The sequence below is a fragment of the Topomyia yanbarensis genome, chromosome 1 (assembly GCF_030247195.1).
Source record: "Topomyia yanbarensis strain Yona2022 chromosome 1, ASM3024719v1, whole genome shotgun sequence".
Taxonomy (NCBI): domain Eukaryota; kingdom Metazoa; phylum Arthropoda; class Insecta; order Diptera; family Culicidae; genus Topomyia; species Topomyia yanbarensis.
The window spans coordinates 22,882,800-22,905,897 of record NC_080670.1 but is presented as its reverse complement, the minus strand read 5'-3'; the positions used below and the strand labels follow the sequence as shown (position 1 = coordinate 22,905,897).

General features: G+C 40.7%; 1 protein-coding gene across 1 annotated transcript in view; it reads left to right on the top strand.

The window, feature by feature from the left end:
- Nucleotides 1-2,681, top strand: part of LOC131693807 (myb-like protein W) — a 40,649-nt gene extending 37,968 nt beyond the window's left edge. Inside the window, exon 3 of the mRNA XM_058981955.1 lies at nucleotides 1,742-2,681. Coding sequence (XP_058837938.1) covers nucleotides 1,742-2,681 — 940 coding nt within the window. The remainder of the gene's footprint in view (nucleotides 1-1,741) is intronic.
- The last annotated feature ends 20,417 nt before the right edge of the window (nucleotides 2,682-23,098 follow it).

Genomic DNA, 23,098 nt, shown 5'->3' with positions numbered 1-23,098 from the left:
CACACACACAGACACACACACACACACACACACACACACACACACACAGACATTGTCCCAAATCGTCGAGCTGAGTCGATTGGTATATAAGACTCGGCCCTCCGAGCGTCGGAAAAAATCTTGAAAGTTTGAGCGAATTCTATACATTTCTTTTATAAGAAATGTAAAAAAAGTTGTGGTTCTAATGTTCAGGAAGTGTAGACAGTGTGTAAATGTCTATTACATTCTTATTACACTTGATAAGCATATATAAGTGCACAACTGTCCGAATCTGATAAGAAACATATCGCAGTTGACACAGTTGAAACAAACAAAAATATAATATGTAATTAGCTTAATCAGCGTGAGTTCAATATTGTTTTATTTCGAAATACGGGGGGTGCGTCGGGAACCACCTAATTAATTTCGGTATACGGGGTGGATGAAGGAAATGTGAGGTTGGTCTGAAAGGGGTAGGGGGTGAGAGAGAGTAGTGGAGAGTTGGGCGGAAGAAGGGGGGGGGGGTAAATGGTGGGGGGCATACTGAACTGCATATTGTACTTTCCATTTGAGACTAGGTTAGTGAAAATTGGTTCAGTCATCACCGAAGTGGCTTTAGTTCTGGAATATGACCGAAACCCGAACCTTTAGGAATTATCGATTGTGACCAGTATATTCTAAAAATCTTTGATTTTCCATCAGTGATCTAGGCCTACGAATCGAAGTAATTAGATGTTCGTGACGATTGTATCGGTTTATATGAGAAATTCCTATGTGACCGCAATAACCAACCTGTAACTCCGGAATCAAAAGTCAGAACTGAATGAAATTCAATAGCAGTCAAGTTTTATTTGAAATCAAGTTTGTTAAAATCGGTTAATAATTTGCTGGGAAATAAGTGTGACATTAGCTCGGGAACTTGGCGAGTTCCCCGGGGGCATTAAGATCCGTCATATGTGGCCAATGTGATCAAAACTACTTCGATTGGTCATTAGTGATCTAGACCCGCAAATTCAAGTAATGTTGAATGTATATGAATATATATGACATCATTTGGACATCATAGGGTTACCAGTTTATATGAGAATTTACTGTGTGACCGCACTCTTCAACCCGTAATTCCGGAACCGGAGACCGATTAATTAAATATTCAATAGCCTTTTATGGGAGCGTTATATCGTTCATTTGTAACTAAGTTTGTGCAAATCGGTCTAGCCATCTCTGAGAAAATTGAGTGACTTTATTTGACACACACGTACATATACACACATACATACATTAGCCCAACCGGCACATCCGGATCGACACCAGTAACATCCTGATTATGGCATACTGGGCATGGCGAACGTAAACGGACAGGACACGGGTCACGAATTGGACGCCGACTTTGGGCTGACAAGCGTGCTGTTCTACTACCTGAGTAAGGAAAGATGACACCAACTTGAAATGGCGAGTGGGCTAACAGCACGGCTGCCTCCGTCCCAACAAAACCCTCCGTCCGGGTACGTTCAAAACTGGTACTAGGTTCGGTTGAAGCATTCCCGATTTTACACCAATCCGGCTCTGAACACTACTCTCCGTGAAGGATAGTCTCAACCCTAGTATGAGCTCCCTGCTGCTAAGTTTTTGGTATGTATAGATAATCATGGAACCACGAGAGGCGACTATGTGCAACGAGTGGAGATAGCAGCCCGGAGTTGGGACCCAACAAAATTGAGACATCCAATAAAACAAATGAGGAGGACTCGATTGTGTTTGCAAGGAGCGGTAATCTGCAGAGATCACCGGTTACGCCACTGGTAGCCACAGCGAGTGCTGGCAGCGGCTTGGTACAGAGTGAGCCACGAGGAAACCAACGTGAGATGGGATTACCGAATCGAGTGTTCACCTCGAGATCAGGTAGCGACATCACTCACTATGGCCCACATCTCGGGAAGTCGTACTTGACGGAGGTGAGAAAAAAGGTCGATGAGCTCTACGAGTTCGTGAGGGGTAAGCACAATGTGCACAACAAGGAGAAGCAGCTAGTGACGAGCATCAAATCGGCCGTAACAGCTGCTAAACGTAAGCAGAAGGCGCTCTTGGTGAGAAATGAATCAGCCGAAAAAGCTCTGATGGAAGCTGCAGAACACGCGACGGCAGTAACTAAGGTGACACCGAAGAATCACCACAATACTCGCTGGGTGAAAAGTGTGAGGGACACGCCGGGGGAGCAAGAGGACCCGAAAAAGCAGAAAAGCGAGCTGGAGGGCTCTGACGACCAGAGGAACGTTGGGAAAGACCGTGGTTGGCGCATAGTAGGAAATCAGCAGGCGGAGCGGAGGGAACGGAAACAAAAGGAAGAAAAGAAGAAGGAACAAGGTAATAAAGAAAAACGGAAGCCTTCTCGGGAGAGGCATAAGGGCGATGCACTGATCACCGAAGCCGCTCTTCTCAAGAAAGTGAAAGAGGACCCTGAGTTGAAGGAGCTGGCAGAGAACGTCGTTAAAACAAGACGCACTCAGAAAAGCGAAATGATCTTCGAGCTGAAGAATGATCCTTCCGTCAAGGGCTCGATCTACCGCGAGCTCCTTGCTAAATCCTTGGGCAACGAAGCGAACGTGAGAGCTCTGTCGCAGGAAGCCGTAGTTCGATGCAAAGTTCTAGACGAGATAACGACCGTAGAAGAACTGAAGGTGCACTGGTGGAGCAGCGCAAACTGAACGTACCGGCGACTATCAGGATTTGGAAATCGTTCGGAGGAACTATAACGGCGTCGATTCGACTACCAGTGGAAGATAAAAGTCGGATAGTCGGTGGGCTCGTTGAGAGTCGCTCCGCGAGTAACCAAACAAATGGAGCGATGCTTCAGGTGCTTGGACCTTGGACATCAGGCGAGGAGCTGCAAGGGTCCGGACAGGTCTGCACTGTGTAGAAAATGCGGAGGAAAGGGGCACGTTACCAGAGACTGCACGAAGCAACCAAGGTGCAAACCGAAGGACGGAAACGACCACACGACGGGCGGCTTCAAATGCCCTACGTACAAAAAGGCGAAGACAAGCTAAAAAATGATGGAGATAGCCTCCTGGGCCGGATGGTACCCCCAACGTGGCAGTGAAGACCGTGATCCTGGCGGACATGTTCAGGATAGTCCTACAGAAATGCCTGGACCAAGGCTACTTCCCAGATAGATGGAAGATCCTGGTGTTGCTGCCAAAACCAGGGGATCCACCAGGAGATCCAGCATCGTATCGGCATATATGTCTGCTGGATACTCTAGGTAAACTTCTGGAAATGGTCATCTTCAGCAGGCTGATGACTTGGGCTGAAAGTGAGAACGGACTATCGCAGAGGCAGTTCGGGATCGGGAAAGCAATATCGACGGTGGACGCCGTCCGTGCAGTCATCGAGAGCGCGGAGAAAGCATCGAAGCAAAAGAAAAGGGGTAATCGCTACTGCGCCGTGGTTACGATCGACGTGAAGAAGGCGCTCAACAATGCCAGCTGGGGGCTATCGCAGTAGCACTGCACAGAATGCGGCTTCCGGACTATCTATGCAATGTTCTGATAAGTTACTTCCAGAGCCTAGTACTGGTCTAGGCGACGAACATGTGGCAAAGGTCGATTAGGGTCACGGCGGTACCTCAGAATTCCATACCTGGCCCAATGCTCTGGAATATAATGTACAACGCAGTGTTACCACTAGAACTGCTCAGGGGAGTGGAGATCGTCGACTTTGCAGATGATGGTGTCCTAACGATAACGGGCGAATCCCGTGAGGAGGTAGAGATGTTGACGGCAGAGATAGTAGGCATCGTGGAAACCTGGATGGCTGCCGTCTAGTTGCAGCTGGCTCACCACAAGACCGTGGCTATGCTGGTCAGCAACTGTACAAAAATGCAGCATGTCGAGGGACAATCCATCCCATCGATGCGTGCGCTGAATCACCTGGGTGTGATGGTCGACGATCGGTTAAATTACAACAGCCATGTCGACTATGTTTATGAGAAGGACAACTAACACATTGACAAGGATCATACCGAATCACGGAGGAGCAAGAAGCAGCACGAGACGTCTCCTGGCGGGTGTCTCACCCTCAATACTGAGATATGGCGTACCGTCCTGGGCTGCAGCACTGAACTCAAAGCAAAACCGAACGAAGTTGACAAGCACGTTTCGCCTAATGACTGTTCGTGCCGCGAGTGCGTACAGAACGATGTCGTCGGAAGCGGTATGCGCAATTGCCGGGATGATTCCTATCTGCATCACTCCGGCTGAGGACGTGGAATACTACCAGCGGAGAAATGCACGTAATGCAGAGAGACTGGTCCGAGTGGACTGGTTGGCTAAATGACAGCAATAGTGGGACAACGCTAAGAAAGGAAGGATGACTCACCGACCCATCCCAAATATGTCTGCTATGTGTACCCAAGGAAGCATGGAGAGTTGAACTTCCATTTGACGCAGTTTTTGTCTGGGTACGGATGCTTCCGGGAGTATCTGCATCGGTTTGGACACGATTCGTCACCCCTTTGCCCGGAGTGTGTGAGCGTGCATGAGACACCGGAATACGTGATCTTTGAATGCCCTAGATTCGAGGAAGTCCGAAGGGATATGCCTGGTGTGACAGTGAACAATATCTTCGAGGAGATGTGCCACGACGAGCATATATGGAACGCTATCAACAAAGTGGTTACGAGTACACTCTCCGAGCTGTAGAGGAAGTGGCGAAGGGACCAACAAAGTAGCGCCAGAGGTTAGAACGCCGGGAAACCACAAATCTGTTGTCAGGAGGAATTCCGCCGCCGAGGAACTCTCCGACGGTGTAGACATATCACCGGGTTTGGGTCGCCGGGGTTCAAGTGAACCGGACGTCAGACTTCATCGGAATCACCGGACCGACCTTGACGCCCTTCCGGGTAGCTCGTGGGTAGGCTAGATCCACCACCAGGGATTAGACCGAGTAGTCCGTGCCGAATAGCTAGCAGTGGGTAATTTGGGCGCCAGTGAACCGGAAGCTACGCTCCACCCGGAATCGCTGGATGGACCTCAGCACCTACTGGCTGGCCCGTTGAGTAGGCTAGGTCCACCACCGGGGACTAGACCGAGTAGACGAAGCGGGCTCACAGAAAGGTACATGATATCGGGAGATTCGCCGCCGTGGACTAGCCAGAGTCGTGATGAAAAGGAGCGCTAATTGGCTCACGAAACACACACCGAGAGAAATTCTGTTGTCGGGGAACTCCCAGTCGGAGTAGGATAATATCCGAGTTGATCTCGATAAAGCTGGGAGCTAAATGGCTCAAGGAAACTATCGGTCGGAGTAGGGTGAGTTCACCATTGACTATCCGAGTATATCGTGATAAGACTGGGAGCTGAATGATTCACGGGAACAGGAGCTAAATGGCTCAAGAAAGCAGCATACAAACGGCTCACTGGGACGAGAGCTAAACGGCAACGGAATAGATGGAGACAAGAAGCAAGAGAAGCGTCGACAGTTAATTCAAGGCTCATAGGTCGAGTCACTCCATGAACCAAGTGAGGCTCCGATAAAGAGCTAGATCCATCGTCGAGGACTAGACCGAGTAGTTTACAAACAAGTAAGAGCGGGAGCTGAATGGTTCATCGGGGGAGTTGAGCGAAATTGAACGAGAGGGAGCCAAAAGGTTCTAGAAAGCTAGATTCACCGTCGGGGACTAGACTGAGTAGACCGCGACTAGACATCACCGAACTGACCTCGACACCTGGCTGATTGGCTCGGTTTCGGGAGAACTTCTCTCGCCGGGGCATTCCCTGTCGGAATATGCTAGATTCACCGTCGGGGACTAGACCGAGTTGTTCACGGACAAGTCGAGAACTCAACGAGTAAATGGCGTTGAATTGTACGAAAAGAGAGTTGTGGTGCTAACTGGCACAAGCGAGCCGAGTCGTGGTGCTGAATGGCATAAGCCCAAGGGCTCGGTGAATTAGACAATCTGAAGTTTGCCGCCAAGATTGTCTTCTTAGGGGAGGAGCACTAAGTCTCGACTCACAGCCAGCTTTCCGACTGCCATTCAGCAATTACCAGTCTGTGTGGATGGTGGAGAACTGCCGGTGTGTCGAGGAGTGGGGTTGTAATCCTACTGAAGGAACTAACTTCTAAGTAGTTGAATTAGAGTGGGTGCTATGCACATAAAAACCTCTCCCCGAAGTAATGTCGTAAGGTGGTGCCGGGGAGGAATCAGGTTCTGGGCAAGAGCAATGGTTTTTAGCGGGTCGGGTGATGGCAGCCGGCAGCCCAAACCCGTTTCCTAAGACATTTGGGTTTACGTACATTTTTCCCGTCTAAGGGTTTTCTTGAAATTGTTTTAATGTTCTCTAAAAAAAAACACATACACACACTAATCTGCCGCTTTTGATAGAGTGAACCATGATATAACAATTAATAAAATGGAGAAATTTGATTCCGACGGTAGTTTTTGTATTTGTTGCGATCTGTGAGCTAGGAATCGAAGGCTAATGGTTATCACCGATTACCGGGCACCCACATTTACTTTTACGTCAGCTATAGCCTAGCGACGCTACTTGGGACCGTTGATATTTCAACTTTACTTTAATGACGTGTATTCTGTGCTGAAGGCTCCTCGCTGATCCTTTGCAGACGATACAGAAATATTTTTTCTCGCCAGTAGAATTCCAAATTGTAGATTTCTTCAACAATAGCTTGAAACTTTCGCTGATTGTGGTGTAGCAAACGCAGTGTGTGAGTAAATCCAAAGAAGTGCACGATGATCGAATTCTCAGGAAAGACATTCTGGTAGAGGGGTCATCTTTCGGCTGTCCTTGGTTTTTACTTGCCCGATATGGTCACCCTAGATTACACTCAAATCGCATTTTAAACGGAGACTCGCGGCGCGCTTGAAAAGCCTTCCAAAAAATTGTTTTCAATGTCTTAAAAACCCACAGAACTATTAACTTCGGCGAGAAAATAACCCCTCTAACATGTCGCTACCTTCTCTTAGACCTGTATAGCGTACCAGCTACAGTACAATACGACATAATCGAGTGTATGATCTCTGTTATTATTTACCTATCTTACCCACCGATCTGCCACAGCGCCTGTGGTGGTTTTCTATTTTGAGCTTTTTCTTTTTTCCACCACAACTCAAGGACCGAGTCTGCCGAGCACAACTAATTGTTCTCACCTTTTGTGTCCTTTTTACGGTGGGTATCAGAACGTGAAAGCGTCCATTGTCTGTGCTGGTAGTTGGATGCAACCGGCGGTTTCGTTAGAGCAGCTGAAGTATGAGGGCAGATTCGGGTTCATTTATCCACTATCACTTTGCTAGATTCAAACAGAAATTGCAAGTACAGTATTTCATATGCCAAATGTGTTATTTATGAATATGCTTCGAAATAACTTCGATGGCTTGTTTGTATCTGTTTGCCAAAGCGTTTGCCTAAATTACTGGGATCTTTCATATTACGATGATTGTTTACCATCAACTGCCTAACGAGAATGGGGGTAGGGTAGTGAGCCTATTCTCACTCTGTTTCTTTTATCACCGAAGAAAAGACGTTGATGTCAATTTATACACATTCCATCGACTGTAGGTCGCGCACAAAATAGGCTCTTTACCCTATGTAGTTTCTTTCAACATGAGTAGAGATGCGAAACTTTACAGCTCATTGAAATGCAGTCTTGCGTGATGTGTTGATTTGATCAATGGCATCCCGGTCTCCGTTAGGGGGTTCTAAATCAAATACGGTTCAGTCAATTTCGAAAGATACACGAAGAATGCTAGAGGAGGAAGCTGAAAGGAATGCTTTAAGTGAAAGGGAACTAATGGAAATATTTTCAATCGAATGTAAATAACTGTACTGCTAGAACTGTGTAGGTAGCCCGAGGAAAAAACTGGATGTTAACTGGTGCATGTTCTAGTTCTACGAAGGGTTGTCGTGCCCCTTGATGATATTTGCTATTGTGCTTCATGGACCACTCTCCACATGTTACTCCTTTACTTTAAAATTTGGATTTCATGATTCAGGTAAAAATCAAACAAATGGAATGTTTACTGAAATTCATAATCAACACTTGGCCAATTTAGTAATGGTATCAATTTATAAGGCTTCTAACTCAGGTTCAAATCAAGTTTACAATTCAAGCAAACTTATTGAAGAGGTTCTATGTTGCACATAGAAGAGCCTCTTTTTGTTTACTTTCTCTTCCGATAATAACACGGTCGCATTTGCGTTTGCTGGCTAACTCTTTGCATAATATGCTAGTCGAAATTATACTCTACCAATTTGTACTGAAATATTATTGAAAGATTAATGATGAAGCCGTGATAATTGGAATCTTTACGCAGAATATATATATATATATATATATATATATATATATATATATATATATATATATATATATATATATATATATATATATATATATATATATATATATATATATATATATATATATATATATATATATATATATATATATATATATATATATATATATATATATATATATATATATATATATATATATATATATATAGGGGGCGCTACCTGCTTGAGGTGGATGTTTTGCGAATGAACTGTCAAATCAGTAGAAAATTTTCAAAAGTTTACGCAATTTTTGCAGTTTTTAAGAAAATTGGTCATATTTGTATAAAAAACTGAAAGTGAAGTGGAAGAAAACCAATTTCCTTCAAGATGGTAAAAGATTTATTATGCAAAAGAGGGATATTGTAGCATATTTTTAAATTTTTCTTTCTTAATCGGTATGAAACCACTTCGTACAGAGTTGTGTATACTCGAAATGAGAGTTAATTCTTGCCAAAAGTTAACTTATATTTGTTATGCCTTGATGAGTTGTTTAAATATTCATAAATCGGGCGGTTGTGAACCCTAACCTAGAAGCACAGAATAGACATTTTCGAAGATTTTTTATGTTTAACTTAAGTGTATCTACTAAAAACTATTATCATTAACTTACAAATCGTTTTTCTTACCCTCTGAGTCCATTATTCGGTGATGATTGATGCGTATTTACGGATAAACTTCAAAAAATTACATCAAATTATTTATCGTAGATATGAAAAACAAACAAACATCTACCTTATCTTGTTTATGCTATTAATCTGTAGATTTGCAGCAAAATGCCAATCGAAAGAGAAAGTAAACAAAGAGAGGCTCTCTTTGCCACATAGGTTCATTTCAAAAAGTATGCGAGAATTTTTGTCAACCTGTCAAGCAAGGCAGCACCAAATTGTAAGGAATCTTCAGGGCATTTGTGTCACTAATTAGATTAAACTTTCTATCATAATCAACAAGGAAAACACATGGAAATGTCTGAGCTTCGCTCCAGTCCGATTCAGTTCTTCAAAACATGGGACCATTTGCTTCAACCATTTCACCCCAAATACCCTTTTAATTTATGAGGTAATCGCTCATCCCTTATATTCCACAATGAAGGTGACAGTTATACGTGTGCGTACAAAAAAGCCGGTCGCAAAAGGAGGAGGCATTCAGATTGATTTCCTCGCATCGCTCTCGGGGACTCTAATTCCAATTTTCCGTAATCAAAGTGACAAACAGTTGTTATTGTTGTTCTTCGACTGTGCAGGGGGAAAAAATAACACTGACGAGTGCGTAAATTGAATTTCAGGGTCGTTTCCTTTTTTTCTTGTGCCAAACCCGCTCCGGAATATTTGTTCCCTATTTTTACATTCGTCGTTACTGCTGCCGCCGGCTGTCTGATTTTGTGATATTTTAATTTTGACACATCAAAGAGTGCTACGACTCCGGATGGTCTGGCGAATGGGACAAATGTTTCACACTTTTCACAATTTTACAAACCGAAATCATATTTCTCATTCATTTATTATGCTTTACACTCGAAGGGGGAAGAAATAGATTGATCAATTCACGCTCGGAGTCCTGTCATTCTGAGGGTTCATTAGGTCGTATGTATTGGATGTTTGTCACTTGTGCTGTACGGACTGTGGATTGCTGCTGTCAAAGTTTGACATAATGAATGGATTGCTACAACAAATTCAGAAGTGTTATTTCTTAAGGGGTTACACCACTGTAGAGCAAGCCCGAATAGAAATGTACAGTAACAAAACCATGATTTTCACTGTGACAGTACAGTAATTTTACAATAATTTACAGTAAGTTTTAGTGTTATGCTACAATACAAAAACAATAAACTTTAACGTTTTTACAGTAAATTTCAATGTAAAATAAACTTTTACAGTGAAAAAGCGGGTGGTTATGTATCTTAACATTAAAAAAATCAATTTTTCTACATACATTTTTTTTCTCGAAAACAGTAAAATTTAATGTGTATGCACTGTAGCAGTTTTTTGCTGAACAGTGAAATTTATTGTTACATGAAATTTTATTGTAAATCTACTGTGAGAAAATGGATTCGTTCGATATTTTAATAAATAATTTGAAATGCGATGCTTTTTCATTATGCGACACATGGCTTACATCAGAAACACACCTCAACTTTCATGATTTCAATATTATTTGCTTGGATAGAGAAGTCTCTTTCGGAGGAGCACTTTGTAAGATCAAATAGTGCTATTCTTTCAAACGACCTACCCTCGACACCAGGCATTGAAGTTGTCGCTTACCAAACTTAGAATCAAAGGAAATATCGTTATTATTCTTGCAAGCGAAAAAAGGATTTAAAATTACTTTTTATTCGACCAGTTTCGGGCTCGATGTCGCCCATCTACAGGACGAGTCGGGCATTACGACGAACGAATGAATCATTTGGGAGCTTTTCGCTCACAGTTTGAGAGCGAAAAACAGATGCATTAACGCTCCCGATGATTCGGTTTGGGTGTATGTTTAAATTATATCAATTTAGCAGCGGAACAATCATCTGTTTTATGTTTATTATGATATTAAATTTTATATTTAAGTAGAACAAGTGGAATACAGTCTTTATTGAAAATGAGTTATCCAGTTGAATAAATCTTCATTGTGGATATCCACTATGAAGTTTCACAAACGTTTGATTCATCATTGTATTGAACATTGTGCAGATCGGATAAAATTAATATTATTACTTTATGAATTCTTTATCGAACACTTTTCAGCTACAAATGTTTCATCATATTTTTGGACGCTTTAGCTCAAATTCGTTTTGATATTCCTGCTTATATGTAGCTGCTTTACCAGTCTTTTTGAAGTGTCCTTCCACAATCGTCTAGTAACGTTCGATGGACCAAAGCTGGAGGCAATTTAGTAGGTTGATGCCTTTCCCAATGAAATCTAGATCCTTTCCCGTGAGCCAATTGAGAGTTGTTTTGGTGTAATGCTTAATCCAACCAAAACAGTGTACTTCTCATATACGGGAAGCATCCTCTTCTTCAGACACTCATATCGATAGATTTCCGCATTTATAGTTCATACGTCATGTTCAGACCTCAAACTTTAAATGAACATTACTTGCCTTGAATTGACCTGTCAACATCGTTGCTCAGTGAAATTACTAATTTTGTGTTTGTTGTGTAAATTTTTACTGTATGTTCACTGAATATTTGACCTGGTGAGTAATAATAACCTGCCGCCGAGATGGCAATCCTACTTTGCATCTATCGGTTCGGGTCCAGTTTTGCTCGCATCGTGATACAAGTGTAAAGGTAGTTTTAAGCCCTATTTTTCGCGGATTTTAGTGCAGTGAAACGTATTTCGTTATGCGTTCGAGAAATCTGAAGTAGAATACCGAAGGAATGAAACATTTTGAGGGCTTTTTCGACGGCGTCCGTGAGTGATAAAAAAATTGCAAAATGGCTACCGCTAGTGAAAAATGCGATGATACGTCATCTTAAAATGTGTTAGTTTTACCATGCCAGCAGCGATATGATTGCGTTGCGATAGTCAGCCAGCGATGATTGCATTGAGTTCTACAAGATGACGACACGAATGAACTCATGATGAATGCAGTTCATATTTGACAAGTAGTAGGTGGTGGGGGGGGGGGGGGGGCAGGATTTCAATGCTAAAATTTATTTAAATTAAAATTTTCATTTAATGAAGTGTTATGAGAAGAAGGCTGTCTCTTCACAGAGAAGAAAAATTAAAGGGTTGTGTACAGGACACGACCACGGTGACATTAAAAATGTAGTTTTTTTCAAGAGCGTGCAAATGAATTTTATCTATCACACATATCGACTCACGTTCTTGTTCACTCGCCTGTTTTCATATGTTACAATTTGCTATATACCCTCCCCATCAAAACATAATTTATTGAAGGTCTTTTAACGGTAATCTATTAATTAATCAAGTATCTCACTAGGTGATTGGCATTATTTGGCTGATCCATCTAGTAAAAATAGGCTGGTCTGTCCAGAAAATATATTCAAAAGAAAAGTTCCATATTGAGAGCTGTGATGAGGAAGCCCACGCCCGCCAACGGAAATATACAGATTCTCCATAAAATATGAAATTTCATTTTCCATTTAAATTTTCAATAATGTACTAATGAACTTAAGTAAACAATCTTAAGGTTAAGTATTTCTTGATCGATTAGTGGTTGAACAAATGAAATTATTTGATAAATTACATTGTTATACAACGTTCGCACTACCAGTTAAAACGGGTTTTTATGCTATCTTGGTGACATTTTTCTTGTTGCTAATTATTAAAACGTGTCATAACTCTGTAGTGTAAACATTGTATTATTAAACCAATTCTGCAGCGTTTTATGTTATATAGGTGTTTTATGTGGTAATAGAACTGACATAATTATATCTTCAGTACAGCGGTTTGTTTCATAATTTAAAACAGATTTATTTTAAAATTTAAATTAGTATACCCAACCGTTTTATTTGTTGTATACTTTAAAACACAGATATTCTGACTGGATAAACTGGGAAAACAAACAAAGTCCAGTAACGCTTAAGACAAGGCTTGAATTTGAATCGAAAAAGAACACCCGCTTAAACTGCTGCTGGGACGGTAAGTTCTGTTTTAAAATTTTTCGTTGTGTGCAGTACGAAACAAAAGTGTTTGAAATTAGAAAACAAAAAGTTCTGCTGAGAATGTGATTGTTTCCGATGCAATTACACTCAGATTTTTCACGCAGAGGATATAGGCCGTGTAAATGAAAACCGCGTAAATTTAAAAAAACGCATTAATGAAAACCGCGCAAATTTCAAAATCCGCGTAAAAAACATGAGTGTACTCTCCTATATAAAATACTACGCTGCTGAACAGTGCAATAACTACAGAAGCACGTTGTCAGATGCCTTACTCATAAAAAATATAAAACCAAAATATGAAACATGAAAACCAATAGGCTCTTTACCCTACGCAGCTACAAAGCGCCGTAAACATGGATTAACAAGTTACAACGCACACGCATGCATAAAAATAAATATATTTTTTTCAAACGCAACACTCTTAAGCAGCACACACCGCATTGAATTAAATCCAAACCACCCCACCCACCCACTTTGCAAATCATTCTGTAACACCGTGCTGGTACCCGAAAAATCCGCACACGGCCACCGCTGCCGAAAATGCATAGCGTCTACCGCTTATTGTAGTGCCCAGACACTGCACCCATGGTCTTACCCGTTCGACATAAGAACGAAAACTGATTCAAACGGGTACGCGTCACCTCTATTTATAAACTAACCGTATATGGTTTAGTCACTTAGGTGCGAGTGTATGCGAATGCCAATGTTACCGAAAATCGATAGCGCTTATTGCATCGCCCGGAGACGATGTTGTTCGTATGGGATAAGAGCAACAACTGATTTAAACGGACATGTGTTGCTTCTATTTATGACTTTTCGTGTTTCATTGAGCAACTAAGCTGCCCTCTATTGATGGCTGTGTCTGAGAAATCTGCCTCACGAATGGTAATTTTCCCGTTTTTCGTGAACTTTTTAATTTTACCAATTTCCAAAAGTCTACTTTTATTGGGGAGATATTAAATTATTACCAATATTTAAGTTAGGTGTTTCTGAATCGGTTGGTGTATGAATGATTAAAATCCATCTAGTAATATCGGAGTTATAAGCGTGCAAAACTTACATAGTTTCGTTACATCATGTAACTTACATGGGAGATAGTTTAGATTTTAGAATGACACCCAGCCCCAGATAGTGGAGTAAGACATTTTTAATGTCAAAAGCTTGCTCACATACAGCGCGGCTCACTAGTTGTGTGCGTCGTTAGAAGACGGTGCTTTTGCGGTGAGCGTGGGTTGCCCGCGAATAAGTGGCTGGAGAAGATTGCGTGCACATATGGTTTTTCATCCATTGAATACTTTACGCTGACGTCATAAATTAACTCGAGTACTCATTTTTGATAGTTCGCTTGTACTTTTTACATGGACTTAGAAAAATTCTTTGCTATTTGCTTAGAGAGAATCTAGTCATAAACAGAAACCATGTACAGTACTACTGAACTGTCAAGAATCAAGAAAAGTGGGGTTAACTGTGTCAGTAAAGAACCTAATACAAGAGTATGATTGTGTTCGTAAGGCAATTTCGCAGGTCGGCAGCCATCTCTAGTTGCTTTCAGTAAATTGTATTCAAAATGTGTTTCATGAAATGGGTTGGTGTTTGGGGTGTTAGTACCAAAAGAATGCCAGTGCACGGAAAGAAAACATTTCTTATCTTTAAAATATAAGTAAGTAATTATATATTTCGAAGAGGCGAAATGTAACGAAAGTAAAAGTATATACAGTCAGCGTTTCAGCTAGCGATGTGTTATTAAGGTTTTGGAGCGAAGAAGTCCGTCATCGTGGGCACGGCATCTCCAGATATCTCTACACAAGCGATGAAATCGATCAAAAGACGCTTTTCCTGACGGCAGTTAATGACAACCAAGCCTCGTACTTCACTCACCATGGATTGGTCCTTGGCGATCTCCAATGGAACGACCTACGCTAGTTGTACAGGCGGTGATATCGGGCTCAGAGAAACGACAGCGCTGAGGGAAACACGATGTCAATCAGATCTTTCTTTTTTCTCCATTTTGTCTCTTTCTTCAATAAAATAATTGTGGTAATATCCCTTTAAACAATTTTTTTTGTGCTTCGCAATTAGTATTAATAATCTCAATTTACGGGATATCGATTTATCTATTTACCGCGTCAGAAAAACATTTCCGAAATTGGTCTATTTTTTCGTGTTCTCCCGGATAGAATTTTACAATAGCATTTACCCTACAAACAATCATAAAACAATAAATATTATAGTTATTACTGTTTCACTTGGCATCGAACAATGTTGAAACAGTAATAACTATAATATTTATTGTTTTATGACAGTTCAGTAGTACTGTACATGGATTCTGTTTATGACTAGATTCTCTCTAAGCAAATAGCAAAGAATTGTAAAGCATGTAAAAAGTACAAGCGAACTATCAAAAATGAGTACTCGAGTTAATTTATGACGTCAGCGTAAAGTATTCAATGGATCAAAAACCATATGTGCACGCAATCTTCTCCAGCCACTTATTCGCGGGCAACCCACGCACACCGCAAAAGCACCGTCTTCTAACGACGCACACAACTAGTGAGCCGCGCTGTATGTGAGCAAGCTTTTTCTTCTCTGTGAAGAGACAGCCTTCTTCTCATAACACTTCATTTAGCATTGATATCCTGCCCCACCCCACCTACTAAACTTGTCAAACATGAACTGCATTCATCATGAGTTCATTCGTGTCGTCATCTTGTAGAACTCAATGCAATCATCGCTGGCTAACTATCGCAACGCAATCATATCGCTGCTGGCATGGTAAAACTAACACATCTTAACATGACATATTATCATCGCATTTTTCACTAGCGGAAGCCATTTTGCAATTTTTTATCACTCACGGACGCCGTCGAAAAAGCCCTCAAAATGTTTCATTCCTTCGGTATTCTACTTCAGATTTCTCGAACGCATAACGAAATACGTTTCACTGCACTAAAATCCGCGAAAAATAGGGCTTAAAACTACCTTTACACTTGTATCACGATGCGAGCAAAACTGGACCCGAACCGATAGGTGCAAAGTAGGATTGCCATCTCGGCGGCAGGTTATTATTACTCACCAGGTCAAATATTCAGTGAACATACAGTAAAAATTTACACAACAAACACAAAATTAGTAATTTCACTGACCAACACAAAAGTTGTAAACATTCTGAATCGCACACTCTTTTTTCAGAAATTTCGAAGCGGGCTCCTATATACTGAACCCTTAGAATTAAAGACTGTATTGGAAATGTGATGTTGACATACATTTGCATTGGACGCACGTATTTGTGATGGTTTTAATGCGCTCACTATAAACATGTTTGGGGAACACTATAACTTGGGTAAACAGCCAAGAAGAGATAGAAAATCCGTGTTTTTTTATTTTGATTATAGAAGTTTTCCTAGTGTCGTTCGCCTCTTTTCGGGTTAGAGAAATTTCTTTTGGAAAAATCTCTAACTATATGAGCGAACTCAGATAAGCTGCGTACAAGGCAATCGATTTAGCAACCACACTACGCCCGTCCTCGAATCCGTATCGTTAATTAGACAGAATAAATCAATGTTGGCCAATAACATGGAAGCGAGGGTTCGATTGTCTTGTACGCAGCACACCTGGGTTCGAGTCCCGACCCCGCACATAGGGTTAGAAATTTTTCATAAGAGATTTTCCTAACCCGAAGAGGCGAATGACCTCAAGGTTAAAACCTCTATAATCGAAATAAAAAAAAGAAGCGAGGGTGACCCTTCTAGGGTTGTTGTCGTGGGGAAAGATGCAAGCGATGTTGACAGGTCGATTCAAGGCAAGGAATGTTCTTGTATAGTTTGAGGTCTGAACATGACCTTTGAACTAAAAATGCGGAAATCTATCGATCTGAGTGTCTGAAGAAGAGGATGCTTTCCGTATCTGAGAAGTACACTGTTTTGATTGGATTAAGCATTACACCAAAACAACTCTCAATTGGCTCACGGAAAAGGATCTAGATTTCTTTGGGAAAGGCATCAACCTACTAAATTGCCCCCAGCTTTGGTCCATCGAACGTTACTAGACGATTGTGGAAGGGGTCTTCAAAAAGACTGGTAAAGCAGCTACATATAAGCAAGAATATCAAAACGAATTTGAGCTAAAGCCTCCAAAAATATGATGAAACATTTGTAGCTGAAAAGTGTTCGATAAAAAATTCATAAAGTAATAATATTAATTTTATCCGATCTGCACAATGTTCAAGTACAATGATGAATCAAACGTTTGTGAAACTTCATAGTGGATATCCACAATGAAGATTTATTCAACTGGATAACTCATTTTCAATAAAGACTGTATTCCACTTGTTCCACTTAAATATTAAATTTAATATCATAATAAACATAAAGCAGATGATTGTTCTGCTGCTAAATTGATCTAATTTAAACATACACCCAAACCGAATCATCGGGAGCGTAAATGCAGTTGTTTTTCGCTCTCAAACTGTGAGCGAAAAGCTCCCAAATGATTCGCTCGTTCGTCGTAATGCCCGACTCGTCCTGTAGATGGGCGACATCGAGCCCGAAACTGGTCGAATAAAAGGTAATTTTAAATCCTTTTTTCGCTTGCAAGAATAATAACGATATTTCCTTTGATTCTAAGTTTGGTAAGCGACAACTTCAATGCCTGGTGTCGAGGGTAGGTCGTTTGAAAGAATAGCACTTTTTGATCTTACAAAGTGCTCCTCCGAAAGAGACTTCTCTATCCAAGCAAATAATATTGAAATCATGAAAGTTGAGGTGTGTTTCTGATGTAAGCCATGTGTCGCATAATGCAAAATATAGAACGAATCCATTTTCGAGATAATGTTTCTGCAATTGTACTGTAGAAAAGTGATCAGATCCGTGACCTCGTTCGATGAATTAAAGGATATAACCACTGAAAGGAGGGGTCATTTTGCAGTCAAATGCATCAAAAATGTTTTTACTATGGAGAGAAAGCTCTACACGTGCTTTTAAGAGTGTCAGAAATGTTTCAAACTGTGAAAATTCGGTCCGCAAATCAGAGAAAGTTATTAAACCAGCGAACCTTGTCAAAGAAGATATAGTTGGGTAGAGCAGACCCGAAGAACACATATGTCAACTGAGGCTCTTTTAGGGTAACCTTCGAAAAGAGTCTGAGTTGACATATATGTTCTTCCCATCAGTTTGTGACCGATTCTGCACGCACACGTTTGCAGTCTAGTATCTTCACTGGCTGAAGCATGCGATCTTTAAAACAGCCCACTCCATGTGACGGCAGATCCACGCGATTCAAATTCGAATCGATGACAATCCCGTCACATTCAACCCTTTAAGCTGGTACATATACTCTGTACTCCTTCGTGAAGGGCCCGTATCCAGCAAAATCGTTTGCCAGTGATGTGCCACATCGGTTTTTTTATGATTGTAACAATAATGTATTGTTATCAAAACATTTTTTTATTAAAGAGCATTATTGTCATTCAGTTTTGCTTGAATCTTAAAATACTGACAAGTCTTGGTCGATTTAAGTTTCAACTGAGAACGCCTCAATAAGCGGTCATGTTGCGAAACGAAAAAAGCAGTTTTTTCTCACACCGTTGGAAAAATCTTCATGAAAATGAATTAATGTATTCGGGGCATTGGTAGGGTATTACTGGTTGATTTTCATGAAGATTTTTCCAAAGGGGTGGGATGAAACTGCTTTTTTTCGTTTTCTAAGATAGCCGCTTTTCCAAGCATTCTCAATTGAACCTTAATCATTGGCTGATCGGTGATCCCGCATTTCTTTACAAATTTTGTAGTTAAATAAATATGTTACCTTTCCAACACGTTTCAAGCTCAATTTAAGTCGATTGCGTTTCTTATTATGAATCCACCTAAACGTACTAAAAATCTTTTACTGATGTAGTTGATGCCAAAATAATTTGGATTGAGTTCTGATTACGGTGCATTCGTATGACGAATGTCCAGGCCACTCTCTTTCTGCTTATTACTCACTCTTACTGTCAACCAAATTAAGTAGGTATTCACTAAGTTTTCAGTGATTTCGTTAAAAGTGGAACAACCTTCGTTGAAAGTGGAACAACCTCCAAAATGAATAACAAGCAGGATAAAAGTTGCTTGGGCAGCACAGGATTATTCTGATTTTCACTAGTTAGAGTAACTATTACTATTGTTCGCTGTACTATATAACACTAGCTGGAATATTTGGATGCGAACTAAATTGAACCTACGTCGTAAAAGTCGTAAGAGTCGATTGAAAAAACCTGCAAGTATAAAAACCGTAAAAATATATCCGATTCATACAAAGGACTTTTCTTTATCTGACTTTGAATCTTGAATGTTACTTTATACGGATTTTCCTGTGAGCGGAGGTTTATCCTTGCCTACAATTTTTGGGTTAGTACTTTCTAAGCGATTCCTATGCTGAAGAATCTCTGTCCGATTTTTAAGTTTGAGTTTTATATTCGATTTTTACATTCTAAGATATTTGAAGTGGGGTTTGCAAAGCATGTTCTATCCCTGTGACTTTTATTTTCAGACTCTCAAATGTAAATGTTAGATTATTTTAAAACGTTAAATGAACATCATAAATTTGATAAAACTAAAAATCTCATGTCTCGGCCGGGTTCAAATGATTTAGGGAAAAAACCCGTTTAAAGCCCGGAAAGATGAATTTTTTCCCAGCGATACATCACTGGCCACGGCCGAATATTGTTTCAATTGTAAATGTAACGCTATTCAAGCGAAACACCGTTGCTTCACTGCTCTGCTGGTAGAATAACGGTTAACGCGCACACACAAAAGAAGAAAAAATTCCGAAACCTCGAATAGGCGGAGAACGCGCAAGATGATCTTAAAAGTGGATTAGCACTATTCTTTATTGTATTACACAGTACGGACTGGGATGATCGACTTATCGGTCTAAGAGTCACCGAACGAATGTTAAGTTATAGATCTGTAATTTAAACTTTAATTAAAACAGCATATAGCATGTCCCTATTTATTTTCTGCCTGATTTTGTAAACTGCCCCTTGCCTCTCTGTCTTGAATCTTCTCCTAATGTTACTTTTTTTTATTAACAATTTATGGGCTGTTCAAATACATTAATCCGGTCACGTTGATTAGCACCTTACAAATAGAAACAACAACAAAAAATCAATTAATCTAATGCAAATTTGTAAATCATTCGCTATACACAACCACCCTCGGCTTAACGTCGAGAGTCCCGCCGATAGGGGATTTATACTTTAAGCTTTAAACACGGGAGTCACCGAAATTCTAGAGGTTTGTTTCCGGTGACATGATACCAGAGAGAGTGATTTCGTTCGGTCCTTTCCGCAGGGCATAGCATCGAACCGGAGCGAACCGTCTGCTGCGAAGCTTCTGTTTCAAACAAAACGACAAATATAGGGGACCAGGACCACCCATCGGGACTTTTTCTATTCCTAGTCAGTCGGGTGAATTGTCCTGCACCCAACGTACCCCACACGCACAGTGGGATGTCCGTTCGCCTCCGAAATCAGCCGGTAGGTGGTATCCTTCACCGGCCAACCGATGGTCTAATAGGTTTTTCATTACTAGGATTGTTTAGCGTTCTAACGACGAGGATTATCGCTTCGTTTCAGCATAGATTTGACCTGTCGGTGAGGCTCAGTGGGTTTAGAGAGGATGTGCGAATGGGACGTTGAATTGGAATAATTGAAATTATTCAAATGTTGATGGTTGTAAGGTGGGAGTCATTCGTACCATCTAACTTAGTGAAGACATGAAACTGCGCACGAGGCGAGTGTCTTTTGACTTTTTGGGAAGCTCTAGCGATATCATAGCTATTTGAAATCGTAGAACAATTAACGTATTAAATATGCATAACATTCGTTTGATGTAAGTGATGCCTGCTTTCATTGCATCCTAACAACACGCACAGATGAATGAAGACAACACATTACTCAGGGAATGGACCTTCATTATCTTTGCATGCGAAATTACTTGTCTAAACTTTGCCCCGACTGGGGGTATTTGGGCGGCAGTATAAAGGGAGGAAACGGTATGGTCGTGAATGGTTTCACTTTACAGAAACGATGCCCTTGTTGGTGCTGCGTTGCTCTTTGGCAGGTGCAATTTAATAGCTTTCCTAACGAGAGCAATATATCGCTTAAACGTTCATTATTTCGCCCCAAACATTACGACCGACCTTACGCAGAAAGGTCAAAAGCTTTCGCCAGTTAAACTGCAGGCCGACCTATTATCAACAAGTAATTTAAATATTCTGAACACTGTTGTGCGTTACTTTAGGTTCGCCGAATAATATTAAAAGTCAATATTAATTCAATAAATTCCGCCGTTCCGTTGCATACACCAACCGATGTAGTGGGAGGGTGGTGATGGGCCGTGGAAAGGGAACGTTAGTTCCTTTTGCACTGCCGTATGGCTCCGTTCAAGTGTGGGATGATAAAAGCAGCACGTGCTCCGACAATGGAGACTGGGAAGCATTGTGGATGTTTAAATTATTGAAAGGCTAGAAAAATTGGTACGTATTCCTACTTTTTACTTCCATAACGCAGGATACCATAGAAGAAAGTAATTAAAGTTTTGTACGATGCGTTAAAGGAATTCTTTGAGACTGTAACCGACATTGGCTAATTTTCAGAAAAGATTGTTTATGAATCGACTCGTTCAGAAACTTTTAATGATACTTTCTTTGATTTAACTTCATTTTTAATCAAATTTTGGGTTTTACGAGAGTTTGTCTTCATGATAGCCCATACCGATTATTCCGTTAAAGGACGCAGACATGATTAAGTGCCCAAATACCACATCCAGTGCTGCGAAGTTTCAAAATCAGTTACCTATTTCTGCTTGTATTGACCGAAACCAACATTAAGATTCACCGCCTCGCTTATTCCTTCACAACTGACTGAAATTTCATGCAGAATCGAATGCTTGAATGCAGATGAAATATACATCCCTTCACCAACCAAAGCATTCATTTGTCATTATATGGACGGTTTGAAGGCAGAAGTTGGCATCTTCTACATTTTCGAGCATAAGTGAACTGCGTAATCTATACCTGGTGCACTTTTGCCCAATAATCCCTCTCAGAGCTAGCATAGAAACAAAAAGTTAAGTTTGCTTCTGAAACCGAGCATGTCTGAACCTAAATGTGCTGCGTCGGGAGAACGAATGACGAGGGAAACGAACCAAAAATTTCATTCATCGCAGCGGGCATGAATTGAATTTCGTTTCCTTTCAAGTTCACGCAGGGATGTCAATTTTTTTTAAGCTCTGCACATCCGCAAATCGCGTGCCGGACAAGACATAATTTGGCGAAATACAACCGCTTCTTATTCCGTACACTCTAAGGAATGGCCAAATTAGGGATGGCGACGTAGTATTTCTAACCTGACTTTTGACTGATGTTGACAACAGGTTACGGATATTCCGATAATAATCTTCGAAATATTTGGTATGCGAATCTGGCACATCAAAAAGTTTGATCATCTGGACACATACCGGCACTGACTTCGCCTAGTGCGCCGTGGTTACCCGTATATCAACTAAAATTTTCAGATTTGTTCACGTTTTACGAAATATAGAATTAATCACATGTGCTCCCACTTAACCCACTTTGCAGTCAGATGAGATTTTTGTTATATAATCACATTGTTCTTTCAATAATTATTATTTTACACTACTAACCGTACTACTATAAGATTTAAGTTATTTTCAATCGCAAAATCGTACTATTTTCATCCTATGCTTTTACTGATGAACAATATTCACCACGTTTTAATCAATTTCTGCAATTTAGCTTCCGTCGCGCACTACTGTTTTATTTTAAATACATTTATATTAAAAATCAGTTTTTTTTTATTAATCTTTATCGTTTTTCATTTCATTGCTTGTAGATATTGTTACGATGTGAAAGTAAACGAGGTGCTATCGTAACAAACACTTTATTAAATAAATACATTTAATTAAAATACACGTCTCGTGCTCAGCCGGCTGTGGATGTCTGACGTCTCTCTGCTAGCCGGTGGTATTGATTACATCCGGTTGGATGACAACTGCTGCTTGACAACTGTCGATTGGCTGCTGTCGGTTGACAACTGTCGGTTGACAGGCGTGAGCGTGCGAAGAATAGGGTCGCATTCCAACACCTGCCCTT